Source organism: Giraffa tippelskirchi, chromosome 4 (assembly GCF_054371585.1).
Source record: "Giraffa tippelskirchi isolate mGirTip1 chromosome 4, T2T-mGirTip1v1.2.pri, whole genome shotgun sequence".
In the NCBI taxonomy this organism is placed as follows: Eukaryota; Metazoa; Chordata; class Mammalia; order Artiodactyla; family Giraffidae; genus Giraffa; species Giraffa tippelskirchi.
Window position 1 is genome coordinate 207367192 of NC_137278.1, and position 19864 is coordinate 207387055.

The window sequence follows — 19864 nt, forward strand, 5'->3', positions numbered from 1 at the left end:
AAAGCCTTGTAATCCACCCCTGCTAAGCAGGTAAGACGTCACCTTCAATTCTGTCAACGAGGAGCCTGAGCCCTGGGAGCTTCAGTGACCTGAAGCGTCCATGTGGCCAGCGGGAGAGGTGCATTGCAGGGCGCCAATCCGGATGTGCGAGGCTCCACAGGCAGGGGCGCGGGAGGCCATAGCCACAGCCAGGCGAAGAGAGGCGCGGCGCTTCGCCAGAGTGCGGGGACAAAGCGCGGCACCTGCGGAGCCAAGGACATGGGCATGAATTTGAGCAAACTCCGGGGAGTTGGTGATACACAGAGAGGCCTGGCGTGCTGCAGTCCATGGGGTCGCAGAGAGTCAGACACGACTCAGCGACTGAACTGAACACGAGGGTTAAGGGAAAGACGTGAGTCCCGGCGCGTTCACCAGCTGGTGTACTGTCCTCCAGGGGCAACTCCGGGGCGCCCACTCCCCTAAACCCCCACAGAGACCCGCCGTCCACGCGTGGACAAGCTCCTCCGGGCGCTAACGAACGCGTGGCGCTGGGGCCGTCTCCAGGTGGCAGGGCTTCCGGGCGTCCGCGTGTACATCCGGGTCACGGGCGCCTATGAGCCAATGAGCGGAAGCACCGTGAGCCAAAGGGCGGGGCGAGGGCGGGACATCATGGCCGCCCCCAGTCTGCCGCCTCTAGGGGCTTGTGGGTGTTGCCCCCAACCCGGAGCTCGGTCACCGGAGCCCCGCCCTCTGCCCTCACCAGCCGAGCCTTCGTCCGGCCGGGGCAGCTCTGGGAGGCGGCGGCCAGAGAGGGAGCCATGGGGACGGTGCACGCCCGGGTAAGAGGCCCAGCGACCCGCGCTGGTTGCGTGACCTCGGGGCGGGCTCCGCGGGGAGAGACTCTCGCGGCTGCGCCCGGGACTGCCCGGGTAAAAAGAGGGCGGCGGGGCCTGAAGGCCAGCGGGGAACAGTGCCAGGGGTGGGGAGCCCAGCGCTGCGCCGCCGCGGGCCGGGTGGAGGAGGCCGCAAAGATGCCTCCACCCGCTACGGCAGACTTCAAGAGCAGGAAAACCGATAGCCAGAGGAGAGACCTGACTTGCCCAAGGTCACTTAGCAGTGGGGCCGGGAAAGGGCCAGCGGGCTTTCCGCGATGTCCTGCAGCGGAGGAATAAATTCTTTCTGCTCTCAGCGGTTTCGGGCGTCTGAGTTCCTTCAGTTCAGTCGCTCAGTCGTGTCTGACTCTTTGCTACCCCGTGGACTGCAGCATCCCAGGCCTCCCTGTCCATCACCAGCTCCCGGAGTTAGCTCAAACTCATGTCCATTGAGTTGGTGATGCCACCCAACCATCTCATCCTCTGTCATCCCCTTCTCCTCCCGCCTTCAGTCTTGCCCAGCATCAGGATCTTTTCCAGTGAGTCCGTTGCTTCGCATCAGGTGGCCAAAGTATTGGAGTTTCAGTTTCAGCATCGGTCCTTCCAATGAGTATTCAGGACCAGTTTCCTTTAGGATGGACTAGTTGGATCTCCTTGCGGTCCAAGGGACTCTCAAGAGTCTTCTCCAACACCACAGTTCAAAAGCATCAATTCTTCGGTGCTCAGCTTTCTTTATGGTCCAACTTTCACATCCATCCGTGACTACTGGAAAAACCAGAGCTTTGACTAGATGGATTTTTGTTGGCAAAGTAATGTCCCTGCTTTTTTGCTTTTTCCAGTCTCTCCCCCTCAGCCACCGCTGGGGTCTTGCTAGGCTTTCCTAGAGCAGGAAGCATCTTCCGAAGTCTTCCAACCCACGCTCAGGAGTCCTCCTGTCTCCTGGGTACTGTGCAGAGGGAACCTGGCTAAGTGGAGGTGGTAATAGTGTCCGCTCACTGGGCTGTTGGGAGAATTGAAACACACAATGCATGTAAATGCACTTGCTTGTGTGCGGTGTGGCAGGCAGACTGCCCAGCTGCTCCCCTTTATCGCAGTCTTAACTGAGGCCCAGAGAAAGAATATCTGTCCAAGGCCTTACCGTTCGAGCCTCAGAATGTTCTGAAACTGAATGTTCTGAACCATCTGCGTGTTTCTGAGTTCCAGCCCACAGCACAACTTTTTCTGCAGCATAGGTTGTTTCAGTTGCGCTGCTCAGAAGTTTTCAGGAGTTTACCTGAAAGAATTTAGCATAGATGTCCCAGCATGGTGTCCGGAATTGAACTTAACTTCCCTTTCCAGATATTTCCTTCAAATAAAGCACTCTTTGGACTGTGCTGTAGGGTGTAGCTCCCCTCTTTCATCACTCGCAGTAGCTGACAAAATGGGCCAGTCTTTTAGAAGTGAAGTGAAGTTTCCTCAGTCGTGTCCGACTCTTTGCGACCCCATGGACTATACAGGCCATGAAATTCTCTAGGCCAGAATACTGGAGTGGGTAGTCTTTCCCTTCTCCAGAGGATCTTCCCAACCCACGGATCGAACCCAGGTCTCCCGCATTGCAGATGGATTCTTTACCAGCTGAGCCACAAAGGAAGCCCATTGTCTTTTAGAACTCAGTTCAAATCATTTTCTACACAAACCTTGTCTCCCCTCCGTTCCTCATTTTGGATGTGCTACCGACCTCCTTAATTGACATTTCTATTCTGGTGCCCTGTTTTAGCTCTGGATTTTTCACTTAACTTTTTAGATTCTTAGTTTCTAGATGGCAATAGGAACTGCATCTTATTTGCCTTGGATCCCTTGCAGCATCTTGGCAAAGTAAGCATTTGTTCATTTATTCAGCTCATGTGTACCAATGGTCAGCTGTGTGCTGCCTGGCACTGTTCTAGGTGCTCAGTATAGGAACAAAAAGACTTTGCTTTTGTCGAGCTCCTTTGACATTGAAACTGCCACTCCTTTGTTGAATATATTGACAAAAAATAATTTCAGTTCTTTAATTTCACTAGCCAGTGTTTGAATTTTTGGTCAGAACTCACAGTAAGAAAACATCCCATATTTACTATCTAGTACCCTCATGCATATGTGAAACAAAAGTTTTCTGAATCAGGACTTCCCTGGCGGTCCAATGGTTGGGACGCTGTTTCCACTGTGGGGCGGGGCGTGCAGTAAAGGGTCAGTGCCTTGTTGGGGAGCTAGGATCCCACACATTTCATGGCAAGACCAAAAAATTAAAAAAAAAAAATTGAACTAAAAAAGTTTTCTGAAACTGTATTTACCATTGATATCTATTTTTTTTTTCTGGTATTTTCTGTCTCATTCTGGTCTATATCACTTTAAAGATGGTGTTCATAACTCATTAAATTTATTTCATGTCCTATTTCTTCCATTAGCACTGCCTTGCCCAGTGCTTGGCATATGGTGCTCAGTAAAGTTTGTCGACTCACAGTAGACATCTGCTTAAAGGTCAGAGGCTAGATCCAAATATTTATTTTAATTCATTTCACTGAATACTTAGCCAGACACTGCAATGTAAACTCTGTGAAAGTGAGACTCTTGCAAGTGCTTGTCACATAGTGAGTGGATATTTGGTGAATGACTGAATCTCCATTAGTGAAACAGTTAATTTAGGACATCAAGCTTTGGTGCAGTTGGTGAGACTGTAAAGACACCATCTGTTGAACTTAAAGTCTAAATTTCGAACTTAAGACTGCAAATGGGTCTGGCAAGTCTTTGGTGAAGTATGTTCTATGCTTTGAGATTTTAGGAACCATAAGGGAATGTTTTTTAGCATAATGGCACATGAACTTTATGTCCAGACAAAGTCTGTTTGTCAAGCATTTGGATTAAGAACAATAAATATGTGTGTATGTTCCTAACCATAGTATATACTCTGCATATAGGATTTGCTCATCTGTAATACACTCTTTAGCACTATGTAAACTTAAATACAGAAGCATGTTCATGAAAAGTTGCATTAAAAAGTTACTATTTTTAGGGACTTCCCTGGCAGTCCAATGGTTAAGACTTCGCTTTCCAGTGCAGGGGATGCTTGTCTGATGCCTGGTCAATGAGCTAAGATCCCACATGCCTTGTAGCCAAAAAACCAACAAGCATAAACCAGAAGCAATATTGTAACAGACTCAATAAAGACTTTAAAAATGGGCCACGCTAAAAAAAATTTTAAAGTTACCATTTTAATTTGTTCACATTTTTGAGAAATACAGTAATGATCTCCTGTTTTAAATATTTACACAACAAAAATGAAAGGTTAATTATGTGAAATAAATTCTATTTCTTTGCCCCACATCATCTTCCCTTTTTACTCATGTAAATAGTCCACGTCAATCCCTGAGGGAAGGACCGAGTCTGTCTTATTAACGGCTGCCTTCCCTGCTCTTAAGCAGACAGTAGGCACTCAGATATTTATTAAACGTCAAAACAAAAGAAAAAAAAGTCATTCACTCACCCATTCCATAAATGAGTGTTTCTGATATAGCCGGGTAGGTAAAAATAAAAAGGAGTACCTGCCGAGGTCGTAAACTTCCGCCGAGGGGTATCCGTGTGAAGAAGGGACCGCTGGCAGCGGAGATGACACCGAGGGTGGTTCTCTCGGGGCACCTCTGTGGGGAGGAGGCTAGTTATCCTGGGCGGAGAGGACCAGGTGCGCACAAACAGGAGTGCAAGGGTTGGTGGGTTCAGGGTCGAGTCTGGAGCAGCAGAAGGGGCTGCATGGTGGAGTTCCTCTGCGCCTCGCTGAGGAGTCCAGCGGCACTCTGTCCCTGAGGGTGCTTTTAAGGACCAGTCCTTTAGGGCCAGGATGGGAAAGTGGACATGGTACTGTCAAGTCAGTACTGACAGTACTGGAGGAGGTGCTGACAAGAGGCCATTGAACATTCCAGGGAAAAGGTGAGAACGGCCCAGAGGCCCCCTTGCTGCACGTTCCGCAGGCGTCAGACCCGCATGCGCACTCAGAAGCGCCTCTGTAGCGTGCTGGTGGAGGAAGGCAGCATCCCATTGCCGGTACCATAGTTCTTCCCAGAGCTGCCTGCGTGTACACTCACATGGAGCCACTTGGGTCCCTGGGAGTCCCCGTGGTTAAGCAGTCACGTTGTTGTTCAGTCGCTAAGTCATGTCTGACTGTTTGCGACCCCATGGACTGTAGCCTATCAGGCTCCTCCATCCATGGGATTTTCTAGGCAGGAATACTGGAGTGGGTTGCCATTTCCTTCTCCAGATCTTCCCTACCCAGGGATTGAACCCGGGTCTCCCGCACTGTATTGACTCCCGCTTTACCATGTGACCCTGTGGATTGAAGCAATTATTTGTGTAATAAATATACAATATTATATGTGCATTGTTTTGCATACTATTATATTATCATATCTCCGTAATTATTACTGTAGAATCCTTCCTCAGAAGATGCTTGCACGCTTTTGAGGCAATGTCACTTCAGACTGAAGGACCACTTTCTGCTGCTCCCCTTCCTGTGTGAGTGAGACTTTCTGAACCAAAACAAATCTATCAGAGTCCTGAGAAGTATCATTTAGTAATTTGGTTTGTTAATGTAACTATCCTAGATTGTATCTAGTTTTGGTTAAAAAAATTAGGACGCTTTCTATAACAGGAAAGCAATTTTTTTTTTTGTCTTCGCATGAGTCTCAGGTGTACAGAACTAAGTTCATGGAATAGTCACTGTAGTTTGTGCCTGACGCTTTTGTTGATTAATTTTTGCCTTTGTTTTCTGTAATGACAACACGCTGGACCCGAAGGGTCACTGGCCGCCGAAGGCTTGTAAGTCGACAGCTGGTTCCAGTGTCCCTGTGCTCCTTACCCGCTGCCGCCAGCGCTGGAAGGAGCTGCGGTCCTGACTTTTCTGGCGCGCCATCTGAGGGCAAAAACCAAAAGGTTCTGGCCTTTTTATGTAAGTGCATTTATCTGTGGTTACCCGGTCCCTTTCAGAGTTTGGAGCCTCTTCCAGCCAGTGGACCTGATTTTGGAGCATTAGGAGAAGAAGCTGAATTTGTTGAAGTTGAACCTGAAGCTAAGCAGGAAATTCTTGAGAACAAGGATGTGCGTATCCCATGGAGGGCGAGGGCTCCATACCATGGTTGCTAGAAGTGCTGTCTTCCACAAGCCACTGGGGAGACAGACAGGGATTAACCTTGTTGACACCTTGATCAAAAAAGAGTTTGCAGCCAGCTGCACTTTAGAAAGACTGGACACTTAGAGAAATAGCTTCTAGTTTTAGAGGAATAGTTTTTCCTTGGTGATTCTTTACATGAGAAGTGTAAACAAATACATTTTTGTGTTTATGTTACAGAAAAACCCCAAAAGTATTTCAAAGAGAAACTCAAGTGGTGCTAAAGTTTAAACTTTATTCCCTCCTCCCAGAAAAAAAAGACTGGGTCTTTAATTAAACTTTTTCTAAACTTTGTTGCCTTTGCAATTAAATACAGTCAGAAAAGTAAACACATTTTCATTAGTTCTTTTTTCTGTTTTAAATTTACTTAGTTTTAATTGGAGGATAATTGCTTTACCCTGTTGTGTTGGTTTCTACCATACTTAACCTGAACCAGCCATCGGTATAGACATGTCGCTTCCCTCTGGAACCTCCCTCCCACCTTCCTCCCTTTCATTAGTTCTTTGATTAAGATTGTAGTGTAGTGTTCTGATCACCTGTGAGTCATGCAGGCCCTGACGCTCCCCGTTATGCCTGCTTGATTTTTCTCTGTTACTCTCTACCATCTACTGTGCTATGTACATTGCCTATTTCTTGCCCCTTTAGAATATAACCTCCATAGAGTCAGAAATTGTTACGTTTTGCTTGCTGATATATTCTCAGTGTTCGTATGATACTTGGTTCATAGGTAAGCAGTGCATTTTTATTGAATGAGTGAGTGAAGTAAGTATTTATAGTCGAGGGAGAGGCTCTGAGCTCGCACTGATCATGCTATATTGAAATCCACACAGGATCTCCGGCAAAATACTCAGCTATTAAACCAGGTCACGGTCGGCATGATCCAGAGGCCTGTGCCCAGGGAGCATGTGGGGAAGGAGGTCTAGAGGATCTCTGCACCCTGCCTGGGTTTAGGATTGACCTGGCCCTTGGTCATCTGACTGCGGAGGCCTCGTAAATCTCATTCACAGGAAGTACAGACCTAGTCAGTTCAAGGGACCAGTTTTTTTGAAAAGACATGGAATTAAGAAACGTGGCTCATTAAATTAAAAAAAGAAAAGTCTTTGAAACTAATTTTAGGTATTTATCTTTATCCTTGATGCCTGATCTTTTGCCCCATTTTGTTCTCAACAATCTGTGTCCACTTGTCACCTTCAGGTGGTGGTTCAACACGTTCATTTTGATGGACTTGGAAGGACTAAGGACGACATCATCATGTGTGAAATTAGAGATGTTTTTAAGGCTAAAAACCTTATCGAGGCAAGTATTCCCCTCTGCGTGGCCTTCTTCCCATCCCCTTCAGAAGACCCCGTGAACCTCTGCCCGCACCACCGGGTACCCCGCCCCCACTTATGAGCTCGCCTCCTACTGGGAAGGGGGCTGAACCTCCGCAGTTCCCAGAAGCCCCCCCCAAACTGACATGCTTTCGCTCCCACCCTGACCCCAGAGGAGAGCTGTCCCCTCGTCCTGCCCGGGGCCGCCCCTCCCCGTGTCCCTCACAGCCCTCCCGGCTTTGCTGCAGAGCTCCTGGTGGGGGGGTGTTGACCCTCCATGACCGTGGGGGGGTGGGCTCTTCACTGCCACCCACCCCCGCCGACTCCTCGGGCCCTTACTCGTTTACGCACCTGCGTCTCTCCCGGCTTGCACAGTCTTCTCCTCTGTGGCTTCCTTGTGTCCGTCTGCTCTCGGAACCACACTTAGGTACCTGGCAGAGTCGCCAGCAGCTCCTTCGTGACCACCTCCCCGGCTCCGGTCCAGCTGGCTCCGGTCCCCATTTTATGTGATCTCTAAGTAGTGTTCAGCCGTTCCCACTTTTGAAAGTATAGTATTTTTTTTTTTTAAACAATAATATTCTTCTCAGGGAATCATCAACCTCACACGAATGCTCAGCCGCCTGCCTGGTCTCACAGCCACCGTGTATGTCTCTGTACCTTAGGGGAATACCGTCTCTTGTTTTTCTGTCTTACAGGTTATGAGGAAATCTCACGAAGCCCGTGAAAAGTTGCTGCGTCTAGGAATATTTAGACAAGTGGATGTTTTGATCGATACGTGTCAGGGTACGCATCCTGATTGCAGCTTCTCTCTGATTCACCTTTCCGTCCGTCCCCTAGGACTGGGGACACTGTTTACGTGTCCAGGCAGAGAGCACGTGCATTCTCAAGGAATTCACTGGGTCTTCATGTCAGGCCGAGGGGGGTCAGGTGACTTTGAAGATGCTGCTTGCTGAGCCCCTGGATGGAACCAGGCTTCTGAGAAGGAGAGAGCCGGGCTTTTTCGGGATAACCCACCCCATCGGGTGTCCGAATGAGCTCTTGGCAGATTCCACCTAAATGTGTGTTAAGAAGAGGAAGCAAGTGGGAGTCAGATTTCACTTTTGAGTGTCTGTTCACTTGCTTATTCGCTATGATATTGGGCAGCTGTCTTACCTTGGTGTTTATTCTTTGGTTAATGATTCCCTGCCATGGGAAGAGACCATGGCAGATGAGACATGGTGTCTTTCCGAAGGAGCTTCTGGTCAAGTGGAACAGGGTTGGGGACAGACAGAGAAGTGACGACAGTTCAGCTGATAGGTCGTGCTGTATGGGGGCGGGGCACTGGAGGAGACTTAGTCTCTCAGTCAGCAGAGGCAAAGTGGATCAGAGAAGACTTCCTGAAAGAGGTGACGCAGATGCTGAGACCTAAAAGATGTGTGTTCGTGAGTGCATTTGGGGAGTAGGGCTGATGCAGATTGTTCTAGGGAAAGAGAATAGGCCCAGTGGCCAGAGAGAAAAGGTCATTGGATGTACGCCAGGGCACCAGAGCCAGAAGGCAGTTGTGGGGAATGAATGATGCAAGATGAGGCAGGAGAAGGATCAGGAGACTGGATCATGAAGGACTCCGTATGTGGTAATTCACTCCATTCCAACGTCCCCTGAAAAATACATATTTGGAATGACTCAGAGAACAACTGAACTCTTCAGGATTGAGTGAAAGATAATTTTGAGAAGATGAAAATGAAACAGTATATGAAAGTGCTTGCAAAAATATAAAATGCTGTGTAAACAAAAGACATTTCTGTTACCTAGAATACAAGTTCATCTGTGACTAATAGAGACCCCCCGATCTCTCACGCCCAGTGGGACAGGTGTATGACAGTGGCCCTTACCGATGCTCTGGAGTGCTTGTTGTTGGCGAGTCCTGTGGGTGACGTTTAGATTTAACACGCTGCTGTGTTTTGTGAATGTGATGTGTATGTGGTCAGCTGGTTCACTTCTGTCTGTGGTTCTCCACCCTGGCTGCCTTTAGAACTACCCAGGAGCCTTTAAGAAAGAATGTGGACACCATCCATTTGTCAGATGTCTAAAATGTGCAATGCCAAAAGTGAGCCTTAGTGCCGGCCACACTTGAGTTAGCAGGAACGTCTCTCTGTTGGTCCATCAGTGGTAAAAAACATAGCCCACCAGTGCAGCGTGTGAATGGGCGGAGGAGGGTGTGTAGAGGGGGCTTATGGGAACTCTCTGTACTTTCTGCTCAGTTTTCCTATAAACCTAAAACTGCTCCTCTAAACAGTAAAGTCTGCTAATTAAAAAAAAGGGGGTGCCAGGGCTCCACCCTGGACCAGCTGAATCTGAGAGTTGGGGAGCCACTGCCCGGGTGTCCGTGGGTCTGACAGCTCCCAGAGGCTGTGGGTGTCCAGCCAGGGTCGCAGGATCAACCTTGGCCTTTCTGGTGCTCAGGCCTCTGCCCCCCAGGACCCTCGGTGGGTGAGGGGCAGCTGCACTGAACTCAGGCCCCCCACTGCCAGCTTGGGAAGGACAGAAACCATCCACGTCCTACATCTGGGTCGAGCTGCTGCTTCTCCGTCAGGGTTACTGGAGCCCCTCTGTCACTCGAATTCCATGTTTTAACGTCCATTGAACTGAGGCCCCCCACCCCCTGCCATTTTCAAGGAGCTCACTTGGAAGAAGTACTGTAAGCAAATAATGTAAACGACATGTGTTTACGTAATGCTGCTGCTGCTGTTTATGACTCCTTTTAGCAAAGCCTGACCTCGCTGTCTTCCACCACAGAAACCAGACCCGTGCGTCGGGATATGATGGGGTTTTCCCGCACGTTCTTGGCCCTTAAACCAGAGCGTGTGTGTTCCAAAGGAGGTTGTAAAATCAGCGGAGGCTTCAGTTTGCATTTTGTCATTTATCTCATTTGGACAGAAAGCTGCACACTCAAGCTGTCTTAATTGTTTCATCTTTCTCACTTGTTAGGTGATGATGCGCTTCCCAATGGGTTAGACGTTACCTTTGAAGTAACTGAGTTAAGGAGGTTAACGGGCAGTTACAACACCATGGTCGGGAACAACGAAGGCAGTATGGTAAGACACGGGCTTTCCCTTCCTAAGGATGGGACTTTCCATAGTGAACTCTTTTTTTTTTTTTTTAATGTATATTTATTTCGTGTTCTGGGTCTTGGCTGTGGCGTGAGGGGTCTTTAGTTGCAGCATGTGGGGTCTCTTTCCCTGACCAGGGATGGCACCCGGGCCCCCTGCATGGCAAGTGTGGGGTCTCAGTCACCAGGGAAGTCCCCAGTTGTGAACCATGCTCTAAAAACTGATGGTAATTCCAGAACTTTTCCGTGACCTTTAATCTTTATTTGTAACCTGTCCTGTGGTTGTCATTAATCTTCCTAGAGTTGATTATAACATGCTTTGTTATGAAGATGGATTGTTTGAGAATGAGGTGGTGATAACCCGTGTTCATATTAATGGTTACTTGTTCAAGTTCTCCTGAACTCCAAGCCCACAGAGTTAGTTTCTCTGAGCTTCACAGTCAGTGGGTTTAGCCTATCCCTCAGCAGAGGCAGGCTTTAAAGAAGAAAAACAATTACAGATGAAAAGCAGACCCTAGTGTACATCTTTGTTCTGTTTCTGTGAGAATCCCTCAGCTCATACAGTCTTTCCTAAGAGTTATCATTCTTTCCATCTAAACCCCTGCAATTTTTTTTTTGTATGATTCCATTTTTTTTTTTCAAATTTTTTATTTTGCATTGGGGTGTAGCTGATAAACAATGTTGTGATAGTTTCAGGTCGACAGCAAAGGGACTCAGCCATAGGTACACATGTATCCATTCTCCCCCAAACTCCTCCCATGCAGGCTGCCGCAGAACACTGAGCAGAGTTCCCTGTGCAGGTCCTTACTGGTTCTCCATTTTAAATATAGCCATGTGTACATGTCCATCCCAAACGCTCACTATCCCTTCCGCCCCCTTCCCTGCTAGTAACCGTAAGTTCATCCTCTAAGTCCGTGAGAGGTACGTATATATAATAGAATATTACTCAACCATTAAAAACAGTGAAATAACGCCATTTGCAGCAACATGGATGGACCTAGAGATTGTCGTGCTGAGTGAAGGAAGTCCGAGAGGGGGAAACAGCATGTGGCACCTCCTGTAAGTAGACTCTAAGAAGAAATGACACAGACGAGCTTACTTACAAAACCTCTGCTGTTTTTCTTTTCCTCCCAGGTACTTGGCCTTAAACTCCCTAATCTTCTAGGCCGGGCAGAAAAGGTGACTTTCCAGTTTTCCTATGGAACAAAAGAAACTTCGTATGGCCTGTCCTTCTTCAAACCACAGCCCGGAAACTTTGAAAGAAAGTAGGAAGCCCCGCGGATCGTTGCGTTCAGTGGCCTGGTTTAGGGGTTAAGAGAGGTGGCGTAGTGGGAGTTTCTAAAAAGAAACTTTGCAGAATCGGCCGACGCTTCTGTCGCGTCACCACATGGGTAGATTTCCTCGTGAAGATGAGCCCCGAGTGTATCTGTGACTCTGCTGGTTTAGGTGGTATACCAGGGATAATCACCGACCCAGCATTTAAAGCTCTGCCCCCTTGTCTCCTAGTTTCTCCGTAAACTTATACAAAGTCACGGGACAGTTCCCTTGGAGCTCACTCCGGGAGACAGACCGAGGCGTATCAGCGGAGTACAGCGTGAGTGGCTTTCCCGTCCTTCCCTTTGTGTGCCTAAGTGGGGCCTGAGAGCCTGTCGATGGATCCCCAGACTCGGCCGAGGGGGCGGGGCCGGGCGCGCAGCCACACACGGGCTGAAGCGTGGAGCGGGGGCCCGTCCTGGGGTCACCCTCCGCTCCCTGTCCTGCCGCCAGCCGCCTCCCGGGCAGGCCCCTCCCCACTCGCCAAGTGCCCGTTGCCAGGGCCAGAGAGGGTGGCCAGCCTCCACGGCGGCAGGTACTTTGACCCGGTCACGTTCCTTCCCTGCCCCTGACTTCCTGGGGCACCGTCTGCTTGTCCTCCCTCGTGCACGCTCAGATTTATGGCTCCTGACAGTTCAGGTCACAGCAGGTTACCGGACGCTTTCATCATGGGTTTATAGCACGTTTGCTTCCGGCGGGCTGCATCGCGTGGAATTCCTGTCGTTTGACCGCTTTCCCGTTTTACGATGAACCCTTCTCTTCTTTACCTTCCTTTCTAGCTTGCCCCCCTTCCTCCCCTCCTGGTGTAGGCTTTAGTTTAATGAGGAAAGACTTGAGGCACGTGCCGTATAAAGGTAGTTCCCTGTGTGCGGTCTTCAAACCAGCCGCTTCGGCCTCACCCGCACTTTCACGGCCCCGCATGCCCTGCTGGGTGAGCGCCTCCAGGAGGGGACCCAGGGAGCTATTGCGGCATCCCCCCACCCCAGCCCCCGTCTCTCCACTCATCGCTCACTTGTGACCCTGTCTCCCTGCTCTTCTCTGGGGGCTGACATGGCTCATGTGGGTCACCCCGCCTGGCTTCAGACAGCCAGGTGGGGTGTGTGTCCTGTGGTCCTTGGGATGGGAAAGAAACCAGGTGGTTATAAAGTTCCCTGCAGCGTCAGACCAGCTACCCCCGTCTCCTGGCTCAGAGCACAGCCCTGCTGCTCAAGCGGTTTTCCCCTCGGATGGCGACCGTGGCTTCTCCCCCGCCCTCCCCCGCCTGCCTCTATTCCCTCCTTCCCCAGCCTGCCTTGTCGTCCTCTCTTCCCATCCCGTCGATTCACAGAGTGTCTTAGTTTTTAATCGGTTAATAATGACGCCTCATCCCACGGCCCGGGCCAGGACGCCACCGCGTCCGTGCAGCACGAAGGCCGACGGTTTCCCGTGTTTGCTCGCAGTTTCCCACCTGGAAGACGAGCCACACGGTCAAGTGGGAGGGCGTCTGGCGGGAGCTGGGCTGCCTCTCCAGGGTCGCGTCCTTCGCCGTCCGGAAGGAGAGCGGGCACTCGCTGAAGTCGTCTCTGTCGGTAAGGGCTTCGCTTCTGCCACCGGCGGGTACCTGCCCTGGTGCAGCCAGGCCATGTGCATTGGGAGAACGACGTTTACCTACATCAGGAGGGACCGAGAGGCATCACAGCTGGGGTGTCTAGAACCGGTCACTGTGAATATCTGGACATAGCCTCACGTCCTTTTTTCCTAAGTAACATCGGAGGTGATGAGAAATGGAGGGAGTAAGGGCCCACCGTGGTGTCTTAGCTGGAAGTGGGCTGAGCTGACTTCAGTCAGGGCATCAAGCTCCCTGAGAAAACAGGGATGGGGATAGGGTCAGAGTTGCCCAGCCAGTGGATGTGACCTGTCTCCCTGACTCTATCGGGTCCTCACACAGAATGGGAGGTTTTCATGAAGGTGAAGCCACCTAAGGGAATGCTCGGCACAGTGCCTGGCGAACAGTCAGTGCTTAGCGAGTGTCTGGTGTCATTCCATATTGAAGCGCAGACACCCCCATCCTTACCTCTTCCAGCACTCGATGGTCATCGACTCTCGGAACTCCTCCATCTTGCCGAAAAGAGGGGCTTTGCTGAAGGTGAACCAGGTAAGTGTTCCCTCCCCTTCGGCCTCTGCAGGCTCCTGGGGGACTGGGGCGTCCCTTGGGGGCAGTCACATTGTTAATACTTGCAGCTTCCTTTAACCATAAAGGTCCTTCTGGAATGGCTTGCAAGAGTGTCTGTCCCTCTCAGGGTTCCTAGCCCTGGGTTTGCTCCCTGCAGCTCAGACTCTGCCTTCACGGAGCTCAGAGTCAGGATGAGGTTCTGGCCTCTGATATGTCACGTCACAGGCCAGAAGCCAAGTCGTGACTTGGTGGGGCTGGTTTCCTTGGTGGTGCTTGATGAGCACCCGAGCCCGGGGTTGTAACCCTGACAGCGGCAGGGCCCAGCCAGTGACCTCGGGGCAAAGCCGGCTGGGGAGGGGGGCTCCGACCCTCTGTCTGCCTGAACTCAGTGTCAGAGGAGCAGCTGGGAATCCAATTTTCATATGCTGCTGCTGCTACTGCTGCTGCTAAGTCACTTCAGTTGTGGCCGACTCTGTGCGACCCCATAGACGGCAGCCCACCAGGCTCCCCCGTCCCTGGGATTCTCCAGGCAAGAACACTGGAGTGGGTTGCCAGTTCCTTCTCCAATGCACGCATGCATGCTAAGTCACTTCAGTCGTGTCCAACTCTGTGCGACCCTATGGACAGCAGCCCACCAGGCTCCTCTGTCCACAGGATTCTCTAAGCAAGAATACTGGAGTGGGTTGCCATTTCCTTCTCCCATTTTCATATGAAAATGTGCCAACTGTGAATGGTTAGGCTAATTTTCTTTTTCCAAACATTGATTGGGCCAAACAGGTCATGTCATCCTCTGTTACTGTTTAGTCGCTAAGTCGTGCCTAACTCTGCGACCCCATGGACTGTAGCCCTCCAGCCTCCTCTGTCCATGGGATTTCCTAGGCAAGAATACTGATTCCAGGTTACCATTTCCTACTCCAAGGGATTTCCCCAACCCAGAGATTGAACCCACATCTCCTGCATCACCAGGCGGGTTCTTACGGCTGAGCCACCGTACCGTCCTTAGCAAGCTCTGTAATGAACGTCGATGTTGCCAGTGTTTTCCTGGCACATGTAAGGAGCAGCCTTCTCTGGTTACTCACTGTGTCTGGTGATGGTGTCTCTGTCAAGCCCCTGGCACCGTCCCGAACGACCAGGAAGCAGCCTCTGGGACACAGAAGTGGTCTGTTGCCTTTCTAAAAATACAGAACGGCAGCCTGTAGTACTGACCGCAGTGACGCTGTCTAGAAACCCCTGCAGTCAGTCTGTGGGCTCCATCCTACCTGAGGATCCTCCCTGACAGGAGCTGGCTGGCTACACTGGAGGGGACGTGAGCTTCTTAAAAGAAGATTTTGAGCTTCAGTTGAATAAACAACTCATCCTTGACACGGTGAGTATCTCGCCAGGAGCTTGTCACCTGTGTTTTTGGAATCTGACTAGATCCCAGTTCCCGAATATCTAAAGCAAGAAAGAGGAAATGAGAATGGTCGTGCTTGAAGCTCAATCACTTCATCCCTTAAATGTGGCCAGAATTGAGGATGTTCTGGGGAGAAGCGATGATTAGCTCCTTTAAAGCTTGCCTGTCAGTCATTTCACATGGAAGAGCCCCTGCCCCATTTATCATCATCTCAGGGCCATCAAGAAACTTGTCTGGAGGACAAGCGTGCCGCCGTCTTTGCCTCCTGATGTTACATCCCTAGAAATTCTGTGTCTTCACCTTACTTTGCTAGGTCTTAGGGCTCTGGGTGTCTCCAGGAATCTCTGTGTTAAATGTTTTTAATCCGGTTTGGTTTCAGTTCAGTTCAGTTCAGTCGCTCAGTCGGGTCCGACTCTTTGCGACCCATGGACTGCAGCACGCCAGTCCTCCCTGTCCATCACCAACTCCCGGAGTTTACCCAAACTCATGTCCAGTGAGTCGGTGATGCCATCCAACCATCTCATCCTCTGTCGTCCCCTTCTCCCGCCTTCAGTTTTTCCCAGCATCATGGTCTTTTCAATGAGTCAGTTCTTTGCATCAGGTGCCCAAAGTATTGGAGTTTCAGCTTTCACATCAGTCCTTCCAATGAACACTCAGGATTGATCTCCTGTAGGATGGACTGGTTGCATCTCCTTTCAGTCCAAGGGACTCTAAAGAGTCTCTTCCAACACCACAGTTCAAAAGCATCAATTCTTCGGCGCTCAGCTTTCTTTATAGTCCAAGTCTCACATCCATACATGACCACTAGAAAAACCATAGCCTTGACTAGATGGACCTTTGTCGGCAAAGTAATGTCTCTGCTTTTTAATATGCTGTCTAGGTTGGTCATAACTTTCCTTCCAAGGAGTAAGCGTTTTTTAATTTCATGGCTTCAGTCGCCATCTGCAGTGATTTTGGAGCCCAAAAAAATAAAGTCTGACACTGTTCCCACTGTTTCCCCATCTATTTGCCATGAAGTGATGGGGCCAGATGCCATGATCTCATAGTTTTCTGAACGTTGAGCCTTAAGCCAACTTTTCACTCTCCTCTTTCGCTTTCATCAAGAGGCTCTTTAGTTCTTCTTCACTTTCTGCCATAAGGGTGGTGTCATCTGCATATCTGAGGTTATTGATATTTCTCCCGACAATCTTGATTCCAGCTTTTGCTTCCTCCAGCCCAGCGTGTCTCATGATGTGCTCTGCATATAAGTTAAATAAGCAGATATAAGTTAAATAAGCAGGGTGACAATATAGAGCCTTGACATACTCCTTTTCCTATTTGGAACCAGTCTGTTGTTCCATGTCCAGTTCTAACTGTTGCTTCCTGACCTGCATACAGATTTCTCAAGAGGCCAGTCAAGTGGCCTGGTATCCCCATCTCTTTCAGAATTTTCCACAGTTTATTGTGATCCACACAGTCAAAGGCTTTGGCATAGTCAATAAAGCAGAAATAGATGTTTTTCTGAAACTCTCTTGCTTTTTTGATGATCCAGCAGATATTGGCAATTTGATCTCTGGTTCCTCTGCCTTTTCTAAAACCAGTTTGAACATCTGGAAGTTCACGGTTCACGTATTGCTGAAGCCTGGCTTGGAGAATTTTGAGCATTACTTTACTAGCATGTGAGATGAGTGCAATTGTGCAGTAGTTTGAGCGTTCTTTGGCATTGCCTTTCTTTGGGATTGGAACGAAAACTGACCTTTTCCAGTCCTGTGGCCACTGCTGAGTTTTTCCAAATTTGCTGGCATATTGAGTGCAGCACTTTCACAGCATCATCTTTTAGGATTTGAAAGAACTCAACTGAAATTCCATCTCCTCCTCCATCTCCAATAGCTTTGTTCATAGTGACGCTTTCTAAGGCCCACTTGACTTCACATTCCAGGATGTCTGGCTCTAGGTGAGTGATCACACCATCGTGATTATCAGGGTCGTGCAGATCTTTTTTGTACAGTCTTTCTGTGTATTCTTGCCACCTCTTCTTAATATCTTCTGCTTCTGTCAGGTCCATACCATTTCTGTCCTTTATTGAGCCCATCTTTGCATGAAATGTTCCCTTGGTATCTCTAATTTTCTTGAAGAGATCTCTAGTCTTTCCCATTCTATTGTTTTCCTCTATTTCTTTGCATTGATCACTGAGGAAGGCTTTGCTATCTGTTCTTGCTATTGTTTAGAACTCTACATTCAGATGGGAATATCTTTCCTTTTCTCCTTTGCTTTTTGCTTCTCTTCTTTTCCCAGCTATTTGTAAGGCCTCCTCAGACAGCCATTTTGCTTTTTTGCATTCTTTTTTCTCGGGGATGGTCTTGATCCCTGTCTCCTGTACAGTGTCACGAACCTCCGTCTCTTTGGTTTAGTTCCTCCTGATCCCCTCAGGACCTGAGGAGCGAGTGACCAGATTCTGCCAGAGACAGTGGAGCCCCAGGCCAGGAGACACTGCTTATTGTCCAATCTTCCTAGTGCCCGGGTGCCTGGGGACAGCTCTCCACACCCCACTGCTGCCTTAAAACCCAGGGGCGAGGCGTGAGTTCTGATGAAACGGTACACACGTGATTGTGAGATCGTTTATCACTGCTTCCGATCGGTCCTGGACTTGGTGCGCTCGGGATTCGGCCCCTGCCTTTGTTTTCCCTCTGCTTCTCAGGAGGCTCCCAGGGGCCAATTTCTCCTTCAGTTCAGCGAGCTCTTTCAGTCCCCTCCTGTGCCCACTCCGTGGCACACCGTCAGCCCTCCTTGACTCCATCATGGTTGCCTTCTCCTTCCGTGACTCGTGTCTCTTCCTCAGCCTCCTTCCCTCCACCCAGCCCCCACCTCCCATCCATCCATCCGCCCATCTATCCTCCCACCTGTCCATCTGTCCATATATCCATCCCTCCCTTCTTCTCACACAGGCTGGCTGGCTTCCAGGCACTGTCTGGGCACCAAGAAACACCTCAGTAAATAAAGCAATTTGTGCTCTTACACACTAGTGAAGGGGGAGTCCCAGAAACAACGAGATGGATATGTAATCCGGCAGGTAGTGATGAGAGACGTGAAGAACAGACAGCAGAATGAAGGGGTAGAAGTTGGCCACGGGGGTGCTGCCTCGTCGTTGTCAGTCGCGGGGGGGTTGGTCTTTGATGGGCCCTCCACCCTTGGTGGTGTCTCCCCACCCCCGCCCGGGGACGGCCATGTGAGGTGCATAAAGCAGCCAGTTTTTAGTAATGGGCTGTGGGGTGAGCAGGGAGTGAGGTCGGGAGGGAATGGGGTCGGCTCGTTGTCCTGCTGGCGTTGAAGAATTGGGGTGCCTGGTGCTGGAGGGAGCGAGTAGAGAGGCCTAGGTGTGGGGGCACCCGGGGCTCCCGTGGTCACTGAGCTCAGCCGGACACGCGGCACGGTGGGCCAGTCTCTGGGGGGGAATCAGTGCTCCTTGTCGCCCCCCTCGTTAGGTCGAGACTGGGGCGGGGCGGAGGCGGGAAGGACAGTCTGCTGGGAGCGCCTTGTCCAAGGGGCGGCCGCCCCACGGCGCGCTGGGCTCCGGCCTCTCGCCCTGTTCCGCAGCAGTCTGTCCCATTGTTGAGCCGAGATGGATTTCTCAGAATAGAACGTGCGCTTGGCCCGCTCTGCCCACTCTGCCCTAGTTTTCGTCTGTGATCCTTCCTACAGAAGCTTCTAAAAAAGAGCCTTCTGGGCAGCTTTGAAGGACGTGGACTTTGCACATCCAAGAGGACCAGTTGGGCAGAAGCCTGTGGGGGTGCTCAGGAGATGCGGAGAGTTGGGGGGGTGGGGGGCGTGTGATGACAGCCGGGGTCAGGAGCCCAGGGGGCCCACTGTGGTCTCAGGCATCACCGAGGCAGTTCTGTGTGGGGATGACGTGGCGTGAAGGTCGGATCCCCGCGTGGGATCGTTCACTGCCCTGACCCTGACCTGTCAGACGCAGGCTCTGTCCCCAAGGGCTGGGTTGGACGTGTGTGTCTCTGCATTTCTTTTGTTTGTTTGTTTGTTTGTTTTATTATTTTTGGCCGTGCTGGGTCTTCATTGCTCTGCAGGCTTTTCTTTAGTCGGGGTGCGCGGGTTTCTCATTGCGGCGGCTTCCCTCATTATAGAGCACGGGCGGGCGGGCTCTAGGCCTTCACTCCTTGTGGCTCCCGGGCCCCAGAGTGCAGACTCAGTAGTTGCAGTGCACAGGCTTAGTTGCTCTGCGGCACCTGAGGTCTTCCCAGATCGGGGATCAACCTGGGTCTCCAGCAGGCGGATTCGTTACCACGGAGCCACCAGCGAAGCCCTGCATTTCTTACTTGTAGCAGCACCGTACCTGCTACGTCCTTCTCCTGAGATGCCAGCCACTCTCAGGACGTGCAGCCAAGCCACAGAGGCCTGGTGGATGCCGACTCCCTTGTCCGGGGCCTGGTCCTACCCCCCCATCTGGCCGTGGCATGGCCCACTGGGCTTGGCTTCTCAGAAGGGAGGGGGCTGCCCAGTGTCGGAGCCAGAGCCAGGCCCTGCTGAGGTTTTGGGCTTGTTTTTTTTTGCTTGTGTCTTGTACGTCTTGAAATTTGAAGCTGCAA

The 19864-nt window shown here is 50.5% G+C and overlaps 1 protein-coding gene across 1 annotated transcript in view; it reads left to right on the forward strand.

Annotated features, from left to right (window-relative positions):
- Window positions 1–733: 733 nt before the first annotated feature.
- The window catches only part of SAMM50 (SAMM50 sorting and assembly machinery component), a 32747-nt gene continuing 13616 nt past the window's right edge, over window positions 734–19864 (forward strand). Inside the window, exons 1-10 of the mRNA XM_081591747.1 lie at window positions 734–818; window positions 5847–5957; window positions 7222–7323; window positions 8033–8120; window positions 10305–10411; window positions 11560–11690; window positions 11932–12019; window positions 13179–13307; window positions 13802–13873; window positions 15171–15257. Coding sequence (XP_081447873.1) covers window positions 798–818; window positions 5847–5957; window positions 7222–7323; window positions 8033–8120; window positions 10305–10411; window positions 11560–11690; window positions 11932–12019; window positions 13179–13307; window positions 13802–13873; window positions 15171–15257 — 936 coding nt within the window. The 5' untranslated portion in view covers window positions 734–797. The remainder of the gene's footprint in view (window positions 819–5846; window positions 5958–7221; window positions 7324–8032; window positions 8121–10304; window positions 10412–11559; window positions 11691–11931; window positions 12020–13178; window positions 13308–13801; window positions 13874–15170; window positions 15258–19864) is intronic.